Below are 21,487 nucleotides of genomic sequence, written 5' to 3' on the forward strand. Positions count from 1 at the left end.
GTGAAGCAGAATAGCAAGGCCTAGTAAGCACAAGGCATGGACTGTCCTTCTCTCTCCTGCCCCTCTTTGATCTGCTGTGCAGCATGCCAGCCCGCTAAGCTGGCTTGCCTGGGTTTCAGAACGCACTTCCCTCTGTCTCATTCCTTCCAGCTCACAACAGTGTTTCTAGCTGTGTTGTCCATGCATCTGTGTGTGTGTGTGTGCGTGTGTATGTGAATGTGTGCACACATATTTACCTGATTTAGGCAGATGTATTTTTATGGTGCATATGCACACTCTTGTTATATCCCCTCTCCCATAGATATTCTTCCATTCACTGCCATACTCTCTTCCTAAGACTGGCTGTGCTTATTCTTTCTCAAATACTCTGAAGCAGGAAAATAGTTTTCCACACTCTCTATAATAAATACATAAATACATGAAATCCATCCACAAAGCTAAATTAATACATTTAAAATCTACTGTCAAGTTGGCCATGTTCAGCATAATACATCAGCCTCTCCCTTAATACTTCAGGTCATTAAATCTACTGAGGTGTAAATGCTGCGGCAATAGCAGGCCGACAGGCTTGTGACTGACGTAGAACAAGTATGTAGGACTGGTTGTGCTTTGTTTCTTCTGCTAAAAAAAAATGCCATTACCTGAAACTTTTTTAAGCCAAGTACAAAACAAGCACTGGGAGCTGTTTCCTGGCATAGTAGGCAGTAACTGTGGAACTTCCTGCTGAAGCAAGCTCTGATGAAAGAAGCTTCTATAGACTCGTACTCCTACGAGTACTTCCATATTCAGAGGGAGACTGGACAGCTCCCTGCAAGAGAAATCTTTGTGGATTGCTTTGCAGAGGAACCATTGCAGGCTTATCAAATCCCTGACCTAAAAATGGCCAGAAAGTGAGGCAGTATTAGGGGAAAGCAGCATGAGTGTTTGGCCTGCTGGGTTTCCATATACAGCTACTAACATGTCATGGTTTGGTCCTTGGATCTGAACCAGAAGAGCTGTCCGTGTGTTCTTGATAAGAGTGTCCATTATGCTCAGTGAGACTGTGAGAGGACAGTCCTTCTTGGATCAGCAGGGAAGAACCCTGCCCATGGAAGAACTCGGCCTTGTCTCTTGTCCATATATTGCTCCGTCCAGGAGTCTCATACGCAGAATATGTACTTAGGTAGTCCCTGGGCAGAATTGCCCTTTGGTGGGGCAAAAGGATCTTTGTAGGGAAGAAAACACACACAAAAAAAACCCCACCTTGGCTCTTTGCCTTTGTTTCAGCCCAGTACACTTTCCATTAAATGTTACTCCGTCTGCCTCCAGTGCCCTCACACAAAGGAGTAATAGAAACAGCTGGTGAATGGGGGCATGCAAAAGTGATCGGTGGTTATTCTCAGACTATCAGCTTTATCTTCATGATATTTTCTTGCATTTATGCTGTGATCTTGCCAGTGGGGTGTTTCATATCCTCATTTTCCCCATTTTCCCATGTTCTGGACAATCAGCAATAGTAAAATAGCCTATTTTTTTACTTCACTATAATAGGTTTTCTTCTTCTTTATTGTTAATCTTTCTGCTCTACGTCAGATTTTAACCACTGGCACCTCAAAGATGAGAACTTCTCAGTGTTGCAGCTGGATCTGCTTTTCGTCAGCATAGGCAAATGCTTAGAGACCATATCCATCTTCAAAACAGGGCAGTACAAATTCTTTCCCATTGCATCTTCAGTAAATGCTCCTTAGCTCTCTTACTGTGGTGGTGTACGTATGTAAAAAAAAATGCATGTGTGACTCAGCTTGGTTGTAGCATTGATCTATGCAACCTAGTTGTTGATCTTTATGACTTACAAGAGCTATAGGTTGACTAATTACAAATTAAGGTGTTTGAAAGGTAAAGTTCCAGCTGCAGACCCATTCCAGGGCCATGCAATGGCCAGTTTGGATTTGGACTGCAAGTCAGGCTGGTGTGGGACTCATCCAGCTTCCATGTTTATATTGTTCTCTGCATTCTCGTAGAGATCCTTTATCTCTTACCATTCTTACAGTGTCTGGGGCAATCACTTCATCTTCCCGCAATGATTCCCACCTATAAAAGGTGTGGGGCAAAGCCTGGTTGGTTTGGCAGAGCAATTTTTGTCAAGTAGACTTGACATTAAAGCATAAAGCATAGGAAAAACATCCAAGCACTGCAGATGTTTAATAGGATGATGCATTTCAGATAAGCACCCAAAGGCTGGGGAAATGATAACTATCTTGGACCGGAGGAACTGGTGTCTCTCCCTTGACATCATTCCTGTGATGGAAATGTATCCTGGGGGCTCCAAGCATCTGGCAGGAGATGCTTGGTGCTTTCTGGAGGTCTCAGAGGAGCAGTTGCTTGGGTGGTATTTCCTAGGTTAGGACAAATCATAGTCTCATAGACATCAAGAGCATCCCAAACGAGTAAAATTTAGGATAAGCACAGAAATTCAGAAGTTGAAGAAAATAGAGGGGAGATAGTGGAATTTTAACAATTTTTATTTTTTAATTGGATTCAGAGAATGCTTGGCTTTCTCATGCTCAGATCAGGAAGGTCTGGTTTTAAGCAAAGCATTTTGCCATCTGTTAATGAACTGAACTGGGTGTCATTTATAAGAGAGTCTTTGTCAAATCCAAAGTGTGAATGAGTGCCAGCAGTGCTTAGGAAATAGAGAATTAATTTATCATCAGAAGGATGGAGAGCTGGCGCTGCCACTGTGTTTTAATTAAAAAATTAAAAAGCACCCATGAAAAATGCAGTGACATGACACATCAACGCTTCTCAGACAGGTAAAGGCCCTTAGACTATCATCTGACTCATAACATCTGGATCCTACAGGCTCCAGGTTACGGATTATTATCCACGAGCAGCAGCTGGCTGCCAAGAATCTAAGAGGCTTTCTAGTAAGGATGAAAATTCTACTTTAAAATTAGAAAATATTTTATCATGTAGAATATTTATTAGAGCAGAAGTTACAATATGATGGAAATAAATGAGGTGTTAAAGTAAATGTTACAAGAAAGAGGATGGAGGCATATGAACTCTATTAGTCTTGCAGCAGCTGTCATGAGCTACAGTTTCTAGTGTGCTCATTTTTCCTATTCTTGAGGAGTGGGAAGAAAACACCTGATCACATATAAAGAAGACAAAAGAAATGATGGCAGATTCTTGTGCAATCCCCGTGACTGACAATACAGAGAATACAAATTACAGTTTTCCATAACAATTTTAAGGAAGAAAAAATATAGGTTTTATTAGGTCTTCCTTTGATATTTTTTCATGATCTTGAGTTCTGAAAGCATTTCAATGTTCTTCCCTATCCATCAAAAATAATTCTACAGCCTAAAAGTAGTAGCTCAGGAACAAAATGGATTACAAGGCTTAAAATAGTAAGTTATCCAAAAGCCTGTGTTACAATCCGTTTTCCTTTTGTTGATCTGTCAGTTTGTATTCTAATCACACGTGATTAATATATTTAGATCTGTTACACAATTAGGTTTACATGAAATACTAAAGAGATGTGCTGACTGCAAATGACTTAGAAAAAAAGACAGTATTCATCTGAATTATTAAGTAACTTAGTGAGGTATTAACTTGATTTTTTTAACTAAAAAGAAAAAAGCAAATAAATAGAGCCATTTCAGGCGAATTTTAGTAAAACCACCACAATGTTTACCTATTCTGATATTATCCAAATGCCACTCTTTTTTGTTTGTTTTCAGATCACTAGTGACTGAGTAGCCAGTCAGTTTTCATGCACATGAGGGAAAGACTTTAAGAAATTTAAGTTGGGAATTAGCAGGAATTGTTCAGATGTATTTGAGGCTTTCCTGGCTTTAGGCTTTTTTTATGCACTTTCTCCAAGCATAATGCTAATGACTGTCTGGATACTTGGAGTTTTTCAGCATAGAGCTGGGTTACATTGCATTATAACATAATTGACCCAGATGGGCTGGACAGGAACTACTAAAAATTTTCCAGGTTATCAAAGAAAAACAACAATAGAAATTTATGACTGTGACTTCTGATCATTGGCACAACTCAGCAGCTATACACAGTTCTTAAGCCTGGTTAGTATCTTCAGGAGGAAGAGTTTTAGGAGCTTAATTTGTCTTTGCTCAGAATAGCCAAAGAATTTCAAAGATAAATAAACTCTTGGCCTCTTTGACACCTCTGACAGCTTGTTCCAAATCTTGAACCTTCGCCTCTACCTAACCTCCTTCCTTTTGCCCTCTCTCCTTCTTTAAGTCTTATGCCTTTCTGAGAGACCTTCCATGGGTATTGTCTCCATTTCACCTTTGCCAGCCTGTCTCTGTCCTTGGAGATGGAGACCGTAGCGGTTCTCCTCAGATGCTCTGGCCAGTGTCACTGGACCAAGCACTGTACTCCATGCACTCCCATGTGATCTCTGCACAATTGGCCTGGCTACATCAGAAGACATATCCATGCTCTCCTAGCATGGATTGATGCTGGGGGAAATAACTTACCCAGACATAGCCTGTGCCAGATGTTTTTTTCCTTCTGAAGTTACTTTTCTCAATATTTAAGGGGTGGAATGCTGAGAAGTGATCCTAACCTCTCTCCTGATGACTTTTCAGCAGAAGGAAGAGTAGCTAGAGCTTCCTAGCAAATAGCAGTTTCAGTATATATATGTATATTCCCAAGAACTCTTTGGTATGTGACATCTGAGACTGAACTAAGTGCATTAACTATTACCCACTTGCTCGGCAGCCTGTGGGTGCTCCCCATTGCACAGCATGCACGAGCACAAAGATTTAGGTCCCAAATGCAAGGGTGTCCTGCCTGATGGCAGATTCTGCTTGCTGGAGGTTCTGCCTGGAGATGTCCAGCATCCTTTTTACATTAAATCTTACATATAGAGCTCCTTCCACTCACGCACCTAGGCAGGAAGCAGACAGAGGCTGTTGCAGTGGGAGCTACACACAAGCAGGCAGGATTGCTTTACGGACAGGCTTCTGCCACCTTTTCAACACGTAGTTCTCTTGCCTGTGAGCAATCCCACTGAAATCGAATAAGAGACTGCATGTGAATGAGAGGCAGGTTTTTGACCTTGGGCTTTTTCTTGCGGGGTCTGAAAGATGTTTCTGAGCTGGTTAAGTAAATCCTGTATTCCATGTCTAGTAGCACTGCAATATAGATGCTTCTCCTCCCGGTCTCTGAGCTTTTGATGTATGTAGCTGAGCTAGCTGGACATTTTCTGGGTTTTGCAGGATAACTTACAAGCCTAGACAGATGAAACAATGTGTTTCAAGGCTTTTAGTTGGCTAATGGAGTAGCGAGCATTTTCCTACACCTTATGGATCCCTAGAGCTGATAAAGAGATGGGTGGGAACAGTGGGACTGAGGTAAACTCCACTCTCAAGTTGCATGTCCAGGATTGCACTGGCATAAATGGGTGAAAGAATTTGGCCCGGGGTGTGTGAAGCCCAAGATGTGTATATGTTTCCTGCTTCAGGTAATGATGTGCTAAGTTACTACTTTATGCACAGAGGTATGGAAACCTTTTTTTGTGTTTTTCCCTCCCTCCCTCCTCTTTCCGTTCTATGATCCAGACACCACTAACTGTATGGAGTTGATGACTGGCAGACTTTCCAAATGTGGTAAGAACTTCCTTCCCTTCTGCCTTTTCTCCTACCCCAGCCCCCGCTGAGCACTCTGTTTCGCGCCGTCCAGCCCCGTCCACCGGGTTTCCTTCCCTCTCCCTGCCTTCCCACACTCTTTACAAGACTGTAACAGCCCGACGGGTCTTTCACTTCCCTGGTGGACACAGACACATCCCCTTTACTCCATCCCTCCCTCTCCATGCCTAGATGCACAGACTCTGCCACAGCTTTCCTCTTCACGGCACGGGGTGTGGTGTTGCACTTGTGATTTCTTCCCTCACTGTAACCCAGGCCAGTGATTTTCTTTTTCTTTTCTGTTTTCTTTTTTTGGTTTTTTTTATCTTTTTGTTGGTTTGATTTTCTTTTGTTTACTTGCTGCCCTTGATTCATGATTCTTCAGTCCCTTTTCCACAGTGAAGCTGAATGCTGCCCTGCTAGCTGCTGTCCCCCTTTGTTTCCTGCTATTTATTGAGACAGGATTGCTATGCTATTGAATTCCCTTTTGCACCCACTCCCTTCTTCCCCATATATCTTTGGGGTAAAACCTTTCCAAACCCTCCCTATGACTCACTGCACACTATCCGCCAGACACTTAGCTAGCGTAAATTGTCCTAGTTGCAGCCTGATCTTGGGGAAGGATAGCAAGTCCCTAGCCGGAGGAGCTGTGTACTTACTGGGCTTTCAGATTTTTGCTAGGAATAATAAAAATAAAATAAATAAATAAAAGTTTCCTGCAAAACTTGCGGCTTACCTTTCTTGGACTACATAAGTTTGGCTAACTTGTTCTTTCCCTCCTCTCTGTGCTCACAATGGTTTACTTGCTTCCCTGCAGTCCCCATACCCATACTGACTCCTCCAAATGTAGCAGTGGAAATACCCAGCTACTACAAGAGACAGTTTGGGGATCCTTCTTCTAGCTTGTACAGAAAGGTTCTGTACAAGAGTCCCCTGTTCTTTTTAGGTTTCTTTTCAGGTATCTAGATCGAATTCAGGTATCTCAGCGACAGGGCAGCTGTTGAGGAGCGGTCAGTGAGCAGGGGCTGCTTTCCAATTGGACCTGACTCCTGTGTCATCACTTTGTGCACTAAGGAGAGCTGTTCTGGGTTCACAGTGCAGATAATGCTAGTCTTGTGCATGTGTGATTGGACCTGTTTTCTATAATTCAGACCATCTCTTTCCCATAAATGTCAGCTTTCGAACAGGGAGTTTTCCTCCTCCTCTGAAGGGGACTCATTTGATTTCTTGAGATTTCTGGGCCTGTCATTCCCAGTTTCCTCATGAAGACTCATTTAGGTGATAAGCTGACCTCTAGCTTCTTCTTAAGGACACCAGAGATCAAACTCCTCCCTGAAGCCTCATTTTGTTGCGTGGATCTGGCATTCACATCACACCCAAATCCTGAGATGCTGATTTTGCTGAGTATCTGCAAGTTAAGGTGGCTGCCCAGCCAGCACTCTGCCCTCTGTCAGTGGTGCATTGCCCTTCACCCCCAGCTCAGCCAGGTCCTTCAGCCATCACAGCGTCCACATCAGTCCCACAAGGGCCAGAGGACAGTGGAGGCACCAAGGAGGGTATTTTATGGCAGCTACTGTGCAGAGAAGGTGTATAAATTCAGAGGAGAGAAAGGAAAGGTGGTAGGATTTAGTGGGGCTGCTTAATTTGCGTCATCTTTATCACGCAGCAGACGCCGTGGTGACAGCCACCATGCCAAGTTTTGCCATCCTGTGTGAATGAGGAGCCATTGTGTTGCATGCAGGGGAGCTCACCTACAATTCGGGCAGGGAGTTCAGGGCACTGATGCCAGAATTCAGCCTGCTGTTAGCAAACTGTTCTCTGTGGCTTGGAGGACAGATGCCCCCAGTGAAGTTGGTGCAGTGTTTGTCTAGTAAGTACAAATAGTGTAAAAAAAGCTATATTATGTGGGATTTTTGGACCTCATGATTGTTCTGCATTTTGAGAATGGGCCCTGGGGATCGTTTTTGGAAAAGAGTTAGCACTGGAGCGGGAAAAAAAAACACCACATCAGATGCTTTATGTCTGGCTCAACCATGTGAAAGCTCTGGTGGGAATGAGATGTACCTTTTGACTGACTATAAACCATTAAACATTGTAATTAACAGCAAGGCAGATTTATTAAGTCCTCTAAATGTTATCTCATCTTCGGCTAGCAGTGGTCATCCATCTGAAATGTGATTTTGCATATAGCAATTGGCATTGAAAAACAAGTTATTCCTGAACAGCAGAGGTGTGTTGTAGGAGCTGCCAAGGAGCAAATGACAAACAGCTACTATATCAGACCAAACAGCTGCTGTATCACTCCTACCTGTGCACATTAGAAAACTGCTACTTATAATATTTCATAACAGGCAGAGGGAAACCTTTTGACTCATAATAAGGTTAAAATCCCCATTGGGATGGGATACTTTGTTATACATTTCCATCCATTGCAGTGGGAGAAAGGACATTTCTAGTGTCAGAAAGCGTAAGGTGGTTTACATCGAGTCTTTAATATCTTTTTATAGAGAATAACTTTACCTTGTTAAAAAAATTAAATGTAGCTATAATCTGAAAAACTGTAGAAATGGCACCTTCCTACTTAGCTGATCTTTTTCTTGCATGTATTCAGTCAAATCAGTTTAGTGACAAATAAGATTTACTACTTTATATGGGCCATTAAGGCATATAAAGTCAACAGGGCTGTAAAAGAACGAACTTGATATTGTTTCTTTTGGGCCAGGACTGGTCCAACTATTTATTACCATGTAATCAGGTATTTTTGTCTATCCCACTGAAGAATAGGTTGTACACAAGTACATGAAACTGTACACGAAATCCGGAGCCATTGAAATATGCCACACAGAAGCCCACAGTGTCGTTTCTGCAGTCCCTGTTCAGAGGAGATCCTATCTTTGAAAGCCTTAAAAACTTTAAGGACTCTAAAAGACTGAGCTGAGGCTTTCTTTGGGTTGTTGAATCAACAGTAAAGCTCGTGTAAGGCCTTTGATGGCTCCTCTTCTCAGCAATCCCCAGTTTGGTGGAGTCCTTAGTAGCTGCATTTCACCAAGGCACAGAAAGCTCTGCAAATCCTGCCTAGTTCTTGACTTCACATTCTGAGAAAAACTTGCCAGAGAGCCTGCAAACTTTGCAGTCTCCATCCTGAAGCTCCCTGAGGCTGAGTCCTGCTACCTCTAAGGCTGTCTTTGCTTGTTCCTCCCCATTCTTCCTGACTCCTCAGGGAAGCCTTAGGTTACATCACTGGCACTTCCGCAGAAACATATGATGAAAAGAGGAGGAAGGGATTATTAGGTGCAGTCAAGTCAGTATCCAGGCAAGCCAGGCACTGCTCAGACGTGCTTTCCTGCCATAACCCAGTGACAACAGGCTGGTCAGAAGACCTCATTTTTATTCTTGTTCATCCTATATTACTGCTTGCAATGTGAAACCTTGATTACTGACACTTCAGTGTTAAACAGAAAAACTTACAGCTTTTTCTGTACCAGTGAGTGTCACCAAAGTGTTCTGACCACAGCAAGAAACACAGCAAGTTGCTTTTCATATCTTCCTAATATATCTCAATCATATCTCTTGGTTTCAGTGTCTTAGGAGTTTGATATTGCTTCTTACTCAGAAACATGTGACTTTGTCCCCCACAACCACTCATTCTCAGAATTCAGAAATTCTGAGAGGCTTTGAATTTCTGAAATTTCTGAATTCTCCTAACGTAGAAATTAGGAGAGGCTTTGTGGTTTAAAACTGACTACATCACATTTGGCTTGCAAACGTAGCATGTAACTTCTGTGAGTGCTGCTTTGGAGATGCTTGATGTCAATAGCAGCAGAAAATATCTGGATTTGGTGCTCTTGGAAGTAATCCATATCCATATTGTCATTACTTAGAGTAATCCTACTTGCTTTGGAATAGCCATTTGCCTTTTGAAGGGAGAGAAGATGGTGATTTGCATTCATGAAGTCCTACCTGATGGCAGAAACACTGACGCTGAGAGATGCAGATGAAATGTAAGCTGTCCTCCCATGTACAAGGCTCCTCTCAATATTTTTACACTGTGAGGTTGTCAAAAGACAACACTATTTCTGAAAAAGATGCTGGTTACTGGTGTTTCTGAGCATGACTGATTCTTGATGCATACATTCATATATTGTGACCCAAATGAAGGGTCAGAGGAATAAGTCCTATGTGAAACATCACATACTCGGTCGTGATGAATGGATCACAGTAAGTGAGATGAGTCCAAAGTGTTCAAGACAGATTTCCCTCTTGCCCGTTCTATTAGTACTATTTGGCATCCAGATACACACCTGATTCCCTCTACACCGTAGTCAAAGCTCTTCATTCTAATTGTGGGCTTTTTTTTTTTCCCAGTGAATGACTTGTGTTTTCGCATGGTAGAAAAGAGAACAAAGAAAAGGCAAATTCACACTAAAGATGAATCCAGATGTGTAAGATTGTTTGGTACATATCAGCTCCTGTTTTGATATGTATAGCCAGATGTTTGCACTCCAGCACAAGGTCTTTTCCTCTTTCTCTGTAATCTCCATCTGGAGAAAACACAAATCTCTCTCTTAATTAAGATCAGGGTACTTTATTTATGGCAGGCAGTGCTTCCATCCGGATATTCTGTGTGAATATTTCCTTGCTGCACTTAGCTAGATTTGAAGTGGCCTCCCTTGAAAATTAAACTGTATTTTGAAGGGATTGATTCAGAGGTAATGAGGAATTAACATTTCACCAGTATTAACAGATGTTTTCTCTCCTTAGGAGCAGGTCAGAGAACTTAAGAACTCTAAGATCATTCTTGAACATCCAATGGGCAGGAAAGGACAAAAATCTTATTATTAAGAGCCAATACATGCCTGATGCTTTTTTGAACAAGAACTTAGAATGAAGCAACAGAGATATTAAAAGGATGAGCAGCAATGATACCATCATCTGCTGTGGCTTTGCTTCCCCTCTCATGCAGTTGTGAAAGGACAGATAGATGCAAAGAATTCTTGTGCTGAGTCCTCTAGCAACCAGTTTGCCAGAGCAGCACAATTTCACAACAAAATCTGGCATCCCTTCCTCTCGCCTCTCTCCTTGCCTGCTGTTTCAGTGCCACCAGCTGTCCAAATGAATATATGATTCTCTCCTCCCCATTGTTATGCTTCCTTTTTCAAACACTATGCGATAGTGCTGGATTGACCAGAGCTATTTATCAGTAGGAGACATGTTTGTTTTTCTAAAAAATTACTCATGCCTTAGCTCTGCAGAAGGTAGAAGCAAGAAAAAAAAAATGTCCCATATATTTGACATAGATTTGAATCTTTGCTCCCTGTCCTCACCATTCAGTAACACATCACTCAAGAGCTCCTTGCCTCAGTATACTGGCTGCAATGAGTAGGCTGAAACAGTTCTTAGCTTCTCTGTGCATGTATGGAGAGAGTGAATGTGCAAAATGGAAGCAGAATGGCCATCTGGATACATCTGGCTAGCTGCAAATACAGGGACTCTCTCCTGCAGAGGAGATGGGATGTTTTAGGGGAGCAGGAACAAGGATGGGTTATGAAGTATTTAAATTGAGGGTTGGTATTCAAATCTGTCCAGCTCTGTACTGACTGTAAGTGCCCATTTTCTGCTGGCAGCATGGACACCTGTGCCTAACAGTGGGATAATCCAGATAGTTCCTAGCAGCAGCCTCTTTTTTAGGAACACTGTTGTCAGTTGCCATTTTTATTGGCAGAATCCAAAACAACATAGAACTCTGGAAAATAAGCTCCGTTCTTACCTCTGGAAATAGTCTTTCCCAATTAGAATTCAGGAGTCCAACTAAGAACTGGAGTTGTTGTGTGGTCTATCAGTCTGTCTCCCATTTTCTTGCCCCAAAACAAGAAGTAATCAAAGTAGCTGCCCCAATATGTAAATTATTCAGGAAAAAATAAAAAGGACCTTGGTCTAGTCAACCTGTTGTGACAATATAAAAATCCAGTAAATATGAAACTGTGTTTTTGTCCCTTGAAAAGATTCTCTAACCTCATACTCATCTCTGCAGTTTTAGACAGGTACCAGCCTTGGTATTTCCATCATTTTCCCTGTTCAGTGCAAATGGACTGGGATGCATTTATGGATTAGGAAGAGGTTCTGTGTGATGGCCTCCAGCAAGACATTGCAAAGGTCTTTCTGTCATCCTTAAGTCTAGAGGGAGGCCTCCTCCATCCAACTGTCTGTCACATGACTGGAACGAGAGATTCTCCCTGTAGTTTTCTTTGGTAGCCTCTGAGCTCCTTGAGGATCCGTCCAGTTTGTATTTGTACTATGCCTACACCATTGGCTCCTTAATCTGGAGAAAGACCCCTGCATTATATAATTAAACAGCTAGATAGGAATAAGCCACTTTCATCTCTACCTCATTTCTTAGGCTAGTAACTTTCAGTGCATATATTCTTGGATGGGTTCTGTGCTTTAAATCTTCTGGTTTTGAAGGCAGAAGGGACTCTGCCAACAGAAAACACACAGAGAGACAAAAAAAAAAAAAAGCCTTGTCTTAACAAGGAGGGCTAGAACCCTGTCAAAGTAGCAGAATGGATTTGAAAGAGGATGGACTATCTCCCATCAGAGAGTGTTTTGATACTTTATGTGCTAGGAGTTGGATTTTTGCCACATGATTCACTGAAACCACAGCTGCTGTGGAAATACAGAACAAGTTAGGAATAAAAAATAAGGGAATAAAGAAAAGAAAAATGTGCAGAAGAAGAAAACCTCAGTAACAGAGATAGGCTGGGGGCAGTCTGAAAGGACAAGAAAACAAGGTCTAGAGAAGGAATGTGAGAAGTTAGTTCCACAATGGGTCTCTGTTTTCAGTGGAGATAGACCTTTTTCCATTTACTTTTTCCAAAGCCGCCAGTAAAGATGTAGAGAAGCAAAGTTTCTCAGACTGTACCACAGGGCAAGCCAGAGGATAATCCTACAGAAGGCCTATTTGCTTTGTACAGCTCTGTGTTCAGCACTGCAAGGAGCAGTGGATTAAAAATGCATAGACTTGAAAGCGAGTTTCACAGGACAAGGAAGCGCCTCGGGATTTGCTTCTATTAATTTAGTGGGAATGTTGCACATTGCTTCAACAAAAACAGGATCTAGCCTTTATCTGACGATCTTAAAATGTTGTGAAGCAGCAGGCTCAAATCAGTGACTGGAGCCTCCAAGCGTGTCCTGAAGCTGCTTGTTTGGCACCTCCTGTTAGCTTCCTGTAGAGGTCTGTGCTGCTCAGGGTCAGAGCCAGACCAGGACTTCCTTGGTGCTACCACTTAATTTTCTCTTTTGTCTCTTAAATGGGGCACCTTTGGCTCCTAGTACCTGTGATACCAGGAGGCTTAGTCTGTATCAGACATCTTAGGAACAGTAGTATGGAGGGCTAATAAAGCTGTCTGCCCAGCTTCCTTTCACCTCTTTGTGCCCCTTCCCAGCCCTGTTCTTCCCTTTCAGTGCCTGTTCTGTACAGATGTGTGCCCAAGTTCTTCTGCAATGTTTGGACATGATAGGGTAGTACACCAATGCCATAAACCAGTGCCTCCTCCATAAATATATTCCTTTAGCATCCCTTCAGTTCATGATCCTTTTGTAAGCTTCAAGTGCTTGTTTTCAAGCCCATTTCCCTTCCCATTGGTCTTGCAACACTCAGCTACTTGGTCAACTCAGAAACGTGCATCTCCTGAAAGATATAAACCTGAACCTCCCCTCCTGCCTCTGATCCTTCTCATGGTTTCTCACCCTTACTGCCCTTCATATCTTCGTTGCTCAGTGTCAACAAATGTTTGCTTTCCAGCGGCAAGATGACCTTAGTTACAGATACATGAAACACAAGGGAAATTCTGAAGAATCAGTTAGACTTGCACAGAGGAAGCAGGATCTCACCGCACTTTCTGAAATAGGAGAGGGGCCCTTTGGGAGCCCCCCCAGTTGCTTTGCAGGTGTAACAGCCTGTCACTTACTTTGCACTGACTGTGAGGGATGGAAGATTGCTACAAGAGCCCGTCTGTTCCATCTTCACCTGTATTTTCCAGTCTTCTGTTGCTGGGCATATAACCCACAGGGAGCTGAGCACCGAGAGGAACGACACCGCCACCGTTTTCATGCTTCCAGCATAGCTGACCCATGGTTATGTAACCCCAGAGAGCAATAGGAGGATTCTTTGTCTGTTCAAAGATTAATATCTAGACCAGCCCAAGTGTGGCCTAACACACTATTGTGGAGCTACCATCAACATCAGATCGTCTGTACTGCTCAGCACAGGATCAGTTCTCTGTTGAGAACTAAGAGTTAAATTAAATACATATTACTATGTATTTAATAGCAAGTCCAGTTACTATAAAAGACAAAGGAAGGAAAGGGTTAGTGAAATGGCCTATTTTATTTTTCAGTAGCTCTCTTTAAATATCCCTAAGGATTTTTTACCTTCCATTAAATTTTTACCTGAAAATGCTGATTGTAAGGAATCCAGTAGAGATATATGCAAAGGAAAAGCAGACTGTTAAATACTCTTGCTTCAATAAATCTCCAGGCACTGAGAAGCCAATAGGGCATGGGGAGGAGAAAGGGTGGGTGGAACGGGAGCTGCATATTTTAATAGGATGATTAAAAATCCTGTATCAGGATTCATCACATACAGGACACATACGTATAATTTATAAAATGTTTTATTACTCCGTTCCTCTAAATTGTATTTCTGTCTGCTATTTCTCTCTATGCAAAAATGAAGACTTCCCCAATTCCTGCAGATCGCTGCTTACTCTGCCCTCTTCTTTCCCTCTAAGCTTGTTGAACAAACTGCTCAGCTGAATAACTAGAGCTCCTTCCCTCCCCTTCTCTCCCAACCTGGCAGTCTTTCCCTCTCCAGCATTTTTTTCAGTGCTCTTTTTTCATTCTCTCTGCTGACTCCATTCGCTTATGAAGATGAGGGGTCCAAAGCCACATAAACCCCGGATATTTCCACATTCCTACATTCAAGGTTGAGTGTTACGCTGCTTTCTTTTTTTCTTTTTTCATTGAAAGAGAGTATCCACCTGAAAAGAATAAAAATGAGTCTGAGCAGAACTTGTGCCCATAAATCTCTCAGGTTTTTAGGGAGACTTACAGAGGATTCTGAATTAGAAGTCATAGAAACAGATATTCCCTTTCCATAGCATGTGTGGGAGGGAGGCAGTAGGAGATCACGGAGCTCTGACTCAGAAATGACTGTGAGTGTCACAGCTCTTCCCAGCTTAGCTGGAAATGGCGGTGCATGTCTTTTTGGGCCCATCTCTAAGGCTTGAGTTAGATGCGTGATGCTCCTCCAGAAACGAATGCACCAATGCTGCAACTGAATGCACACACAGAACAAGAACCAGGGCCAGCAGTAGGTTAGACACAAGCAGCAAGCAGAGGAAGAGAAGCAATGAATGGGAGCGATGAGACTGTGAGATCCTTTGCTCCATACCAGCTGCTGGATTTTTCTCAGTGCCTGTTATCATGCAGAGGAAGGCTGCAACTGCCTGCTCAGCATGGGGCAACACATACTGTTCTGCAGGGCACAAATCCTATATATTTCCTCTTTCCTTGCATAACAGCAACTGATGTCCACCTAGCATCTTCCATGCTAGATTGATAAGAAAGCACTCGACCCTTCACACAGGTCGCCACACAGACAGTACTTGTCTGCTGCAGTAACTGATTCTCTTATGCATTTTTGTACTAAAGGAGAATATAATCATACTTAGCCCCCAGTGTCCACTGACTATGGATAAGCGGTGATCTTTACTACAAAGAAAACCCTATTCTCCCAACTGTTGCCATCTCAGGGCTGAAAGGTTTCGCTCTCTTCATAGCATACTAGGGCCCTGCAAGGCAGAAATCACTGCCCCCCTTTCCTTCCAGGAGCTGGAGAATTAATGTATTAAGAGTGTGTAATGACCTAATATGAATTTGTTTGAACAACAGAACACCATGTACCTCTGCTGCCTGGCAGCCCAAAAACGTAGTTGCACAGAGGGGTTCCCAGTACAGGTGAGGGAAAGGACCTGCTACTCAAGTCTCATCCTCAGTGGAGGGGAGCTGGCAGGCGCAGCCTGAGCTTCTGTGTGTCACAAAGCCTCTGAGGGCTGTTCCTGAGCTGGTACCACTCATGCTGACACACAACTGGATCTTTAACTGCATCAGACTTACCCTGGCAGGAGGGGGTTACGTGATGTTTTGTCTGACCCCCACCAGCTCAAGTGTTTTCTGTAACCATCTTGGAGTTGCAAAATACTGACTAAATCTAACCAAGCATGTAGCTCTTAGGCAAGCACAGCAGAGCTCCTTGGATGATATTTCTGCCTTGTAAATTCAGGGGCTCTCAGATGCCCACCTTCAGGGTCTCTTCTTGAGACTCACTGTTTGCAGTCCCTTTGGTCCCTGGAGCTGGCTCCAGGATGTGTCATGATCCACAGCAGCAAATGCTAAAGTGAATCTTGGGTTGGATCAGAAGATGAAATGGTGGAGAAAAGAGATTTTTTCAGAGTGGCATGAAAGGTGATATTCTCACATGTTCACAGTGCGTAAGCCATGTTAATAGTGCTGCCTGCTCCAGTGGCTAGCTTGCTTGACGAGATAGCTGCTCCGTTAGCATACAGCCCTGCATCCCTCTGTGGCTCCTGACTGCGCTGTAGTGAACATCAGTATCACAGAGGCTGTGTTGTAAAGACAGAACATAAATCCAGGGCGACGAGGAAGTAGTTCTTGGCCATGGTAGTTCCCAGCAATAGTTGCATGTATAACAGCCTGCTTCTGCAAAGCGGTCAGCATCTTCATTTCCAGATGTGTTGTTGTAAGGAGGAGCTCGAGGTGCTTAGAAGCTTGCAAGCTGAAGCTTCAAATCCCCATGTGTTTGGAGGTTGTCTTGTCAGCTATAGCTCGTTTTTTGAATCTTTTCCTTTGGAGCGCTCAAATGCTTCAGGTTTAGTGGCTGAACGTGAGCAAGGAGATGGTTGGAAGACAAGACAGGCAAGGAAAGCATAATGCCTGGTGTAGTCAGAATGCTTAGCAAGGCTGCAAAGCAAAGCATCGTTTGGTGACAGCATATAAATACCCTGTTTGTAACTGAAGCAATAACAAGGGATTTGTCTGTATCCAGGGTTATTGACTGACCCTTCAGTGCTGAGTTGCCAAGTGACACCAGGTATTAGAAGTATTTCAGTAACACATCACCTTGTGCTCCTGCTAGGTGAGACAGTTGTGCCCATCCCCTCAGGAGAAAACTAGGACCTTCCCCCTTGGTGTTTTATGCTGCCAGCCTCTTTATTTCTGTAGGTGTCCCATCCTGAACACTCTTCCTCTTCCTGCTCATTGTCTTCATCCCCCACAAACCCCCACGCACGTGGCTCTGGATCTCCTCATCATGTTCTTCTCGTTAAAAACCCCATTGTTCATTTGTTTGTTTGTTCTCTTTCTCTCCTCTTTTTCTCTCTCTTTCCCTCTCCTTTTTTTTTTTTTTTCTTTCTTTCTTTTTTTGTCTCCTCTGTTTTGTGTACCCAGGCAGCCCATTGAGTAACTTCTTTGACGTAATTAAACAACTTTTTTCAGACGAGAAGAACGGGCAGGTGAGCCATCCCCCCGGCACGCCAACCAAGCATAGCGCAAACAGCAAGCGGAGCGATTCCGGTTCTAATGACTATGGGTCTAGAGGAGACAATAAGTACCCTGCTGGCAAAGACAAGGCAAAGATGGTCTCATCAGTCGGCCTACAAGACCAACCTTAAATAAACACATAAAAAAAAATTAAATAACTTAGAAAAAAAAAAAACAAAAACAAAAAAGCAAGAAAGAATGAAAGAATATTCCTTAGTAAGCTAGTCTCTAAACTAGAAGGATGTATATACCTTGCCACAACAGTACAAAACTGTCTATAGACAAATTTTGTATGAAGGAATGACTGTATATATATACATATATATATTTATATATGATATATAATATATATCTCAGAAACAAACACAAAAACAAACGAACGAAAGAATGAAAAGAAAGAAAAGGTAGCACAGATGACAAACCCAGTTCGCCAGATCTTGGGTTGTGTTTTTTTGATTGTTTTTTTTCCTCCCTTTTTTTGAGTGCTTTTCTTTTTTTTTCCTCCTTCCTGATTTTTTGGGTTTTTTATTATTATTATTATTTTTGTTTTGGTTTGTTTTGGTTTGTTTCTTGTTCTGTTCATGCTCTCTCTGTGTTTCTGACGACACCACTTGTTTCCGCTCTGCTACCAGGAATTATCCCGAAAAGTTAACATGTCAGCCACGGCTTCACCTTCTGTGCTCTGCGGACACTTGTTGACGGAAGGCAACCGATGTAGACTGTCCAAGGACCAGTCCTGTTTGAGGTTCCCAGCCTCCCCTCTCCCTTCAGGAAGTGGGTTTCTCCCCCACTTCTCCCCAGACACCTCCCCAGTGCACTTTTTTTTTTTTTTTTTCTTTTTCCTTTTTTTTTCTTTTTTGGTGTTCCATGAGAGAGAGATCTCTGCTCAGTTATGAGATTGCACAGTCGGGGCTGAGAGGAGGTTGCAAATTGTTGGAGCGCAACCTCTGCCTGTGGCCAATTCCAAATGACCTCAGCCCGGTGGGGAAGGGTGCGGGGCAAGGAGACGGGTGTAGCGGGAGCGCAGTGTTCGTGAACCCAGAGCGTATTCTCATCAGAAACCAGCTGGGAGCAACTCAAAACTAAGCGTTGAACCAAGACAATATTGGGGAGCTTCATCACAGGATTTTCTCAAACTTCTTTTTCTCCCCACCACTTTTTTCCTTTTCTTTTTCCCCCCCTTTTCTTATATATACATATATATATATTTATATTTATGTATAAGTATACATATATACATATATATATATACACATATATAAAAGTTCTTTTTTTTTCTTTTTGATTGTATCATTTTGCTTTTTTGATCTGCTGGAAGGGGAAAGGTATAAACTTAGCAGGGAGAGGGGGTTAACTGAACAAACACATACAAACAAACATTAAAACTTAGGGAAAAGGCAACTTCTGGTAGCAAAGAAGAGGGACAAGATTCTGCCAAGGACTGTCTCTCCCGCCGCCAGGCACAGTTGCCGCTGCTGCTACTGCTGCTCCTCCTTGGACACCTTCCTCCCCATCTGTCGACTCCCTGCCACTGTGTCACCGCGGCGCTGGGACCTTCTTCCACCAGCTGGATCCTCCACCACACCCTGCATTTAGATGCAATTGTTGTGTTGCTAGTGCTGCATTGATATCAGTATTATTTCTTTAAGTTATTGATTTCATTTGTTGGCTTGGGTGATTGTTTTCCTACAAAAAAAAAGAAAAAAAAAAAAGAAGAAGATGAAGAGGAGGAAGAAAAGAGACTTATCTTGGGTTTTATTTCCTGTGTGTGTGTGTGTGCAAATCACTGGCACTTAAATTCATCTGAGCAAGACAAGGTGGAGTCAGGGCAATGGGAGACTTAATCACGAAGCTACTGTAAACTTTAAAAAGTACTGCAAGATATTTTTATAAATTTTTTTTTTTTTTTTTGAAAGGGGGAGGCGGGTGGGATTGATTGGATGGGGACCATTTTTTTTGTGTTTCAGTTGTTAGGTCTTGGTTATTTATATATACATATATATATATTTAAAAAATAAGCTGTTAGATATATCTTCTGTTTAATAATTGTGTAGAGGCAACATTGATTCTTATTTATTTTGGGGAGGAGGGGGAAAAAAGACACAGAAATTTCGTCAGTGTTCATCTTGTGACTTCGAGAGAGAAGAATTGTCGCCTTTTTTCCTCCTCCTCAAGAGTTATGTGACCAAGTGTAACTTATTCTGGCCCAAGCTCAAAGGTTAAACAAAACAAAAAAAAAAAAACGTGGTTTTACGCGTGGAAGACAAAAACACAGTGAGAAGTACTTCTTGACTGAGATTTTAAGAATGTAGGCTTAGCATTAGTGTTCAGCTTTTATGACCTTCAATTGCTGCTCGTTGGGTTCCTATGGGTGTATGTTGTATCGCAAGATTATTTTTTTTTAATGATAATGTTGGATGAGTTCTCTTTTCTGTTGTTGTTGTCGTTGTTGGTTTTTTTCATCATTTTCCCCCTTATTGGACCAGTTTTACTTGTACATAGGTTTGGAGATTAAAAGGAATTTTTAAAGACACAACTGGGGCAAAGACCTTTGACTTTTGCCCCATTTCCCCATTCCCCCCCAAATGGGAAGGATTTATTTTAATTTTTCGTTTTATTTATTTATTTATTTATTTTCCCTATTCTTGAACTTTTCTCTCGTATTGCTGTGTGCATGTCAGACACCAGGGAGTGATGGCTGGGGAGGGGGGGAGGCAAGGGTGCAGGAGAGGGGGGCAGTTTTAATTGCATGACATTGCTGTAAATTAGTCTCTTTTGCTTTCGTTGTCTTTCCTGCCTCCGCCCTCTCTCTACTTCTCCTCCAAGCTCCCCTCCCATCACCCCCGTCCTTCTTTTCCCTCTTTTCTCTTCCCTTGTGTATAGATTTTGATGCTTCTGTTACATTGTACCTCTACAAAAGGCTGGGATTTCAATACAAAATAATAATAATAATTTAAAAATACCTATATCAGCAAAACCCATGTGGTACAAGCAGGAAGGGGATTACTTACACAAGATATAAGAATAAATGAAAGCAATACCTCTTGTTATCCTTCCTATTTTGTACTTTGAAGACACACACGCGCGCACACACACATATACAGACACAAACTGACATTATTTAACGGTTTAAAATGGACAAAAAAAAATCTGATGTATCCCTTGTTAAATAACTGTGAGCAACTTTAGTTCAAAAACCAATAAATTCATTCAGTAAAGATACTAGCTGTTGAGTGTCCTGTTTGTGTCCATGCAAAAGAACCTCTTTCCACCTATGCCATGCTGGTAAGTACAATACCCGTGTTTTCTATACCAAGGTGGAAGATGGCTGGCATGTAAGGTGGCATCCTCGTGGCTGAAGAATTAACCTCGTCTTGATGCAGCTCTGGGGTCTCTATGTGCTTCACCCAGAGTCCTCTACCCCTCCAGCAAAACCTTGCCAAGCATGGGGAGGAAAAAAAATAAAAAAGGAAGGACAGTTCTACCCCATAGCTCTGCTTTTCACAGTAACCCATGAAAAAAGATGAAGCTAAATTGCAGACAAACCCAAAGCCCCAGATGTGAAATGTTTGAAAATGGCCGTGAGAAACTCCCTGCTACTGGTCATTGTCATCTCCAACGTGGTCTTCTGAGGTTACTCCCAGATGAAGCATAGGAAGGATTTCTCCACCCTCCCTGCCTGAAATACCCTGTCAAATACATTTGAAAAATTCTATCAGGTATGTTCCTGGTTTGCATTGGCTTTTTGTTGTTGTTGACTGGTTTGTACGGCTGCTGGCTTGTCGTGCAGCTCTCATGGCTTCAGGGTGTTGACATTTATACTTGATCTGCTGGATGGAAGCCCCCGAATCCACTGTTCAGGCTCACAGGACTGTGGCACGCTTAGGAACTGAACCTGCCTGGACACTCCCCCATCCCCTAGGCCTGACACAATCTTCCACAGCAGAGCCCATGCCTAGGGAGACCTGAGGCAAGGAGGTGGCACCCTCCCTGCGGACATTTTGAGTCCAACAGGGGCTCCCCCCGCTTCCCCTTTCTCTGCCTTTCTGCACCCTCCTCAACTGCCCCAAACGGGGCTGTTCTCCGGGTCCAGCCTGAGGCTCGCAACACGAGGCGGCCGTTGGACGCGGACCGTTGGGGAGTCGCCCCAGCGCGCGTGCGCGGTGGCACTCGCCGCGGCGCGTGCGGCGGCCGTTGGGCGCAGCCGTTGGGGAGTCGCCCCAGCG

General features: G+C 42.9%; 1 protein-coding gene across 10 annotated transcripts in view; it reads left to right on the forward strand.

Annotated features, from left to right (window-relative positions):
- Positions 1-18,315, forward strand: part of BRSK2 (BR serine/threonine kinase 2) — a 141,066-nt gene extending 122,751 nt beyond the window's left edge. For 3 of the 10 annotated variants that reach the window (XM_026036789.1, XM_026036787.1, XM_026036785.1), the window contains 2 exons: positions 5,577-5,624; positions 17,217-17,752. In XM_026036789.1, the coding sequence (XP_025892574.1) occupies positions 5,577-5,624; positions 17,217-17,392 (224 nt within the window). In that variant the 3' untranslated portion in view covers positions 17,393-17,752. Of the gene's footprint in view, positions 1-5,576; positions 5,625-6,027; positions 6,135-17,168 lie in introns of those variants that run through there. The other 7 variants (XM_026036786.1, XM_026036783.1, XM_026036788.1 and 4 more) reach the window with 4 other exon arrangements.
- The last annotated feature ends 3,172 nt before the right edge of the window (positions 18,316-21,487 follow it).

The sequence above is a fragment of the Nothoprocta perdicaria genome, unplaced genomic scaffold, assembly GCF_003342845.1.
Source record: "Nothoprocta perdicaria isolate Ctin4 unplaced genomic scaffold, notPer1 scaffold_186, whole genome shotgun sequence".
NCBI classification, from domain to species: domain Eukaryota; kingdom Metazoa; phylum Chordata; class Aves; order Tinamiformes; family Tinamidae; genus Nothoprocta; species Nothoprocta perdicaria.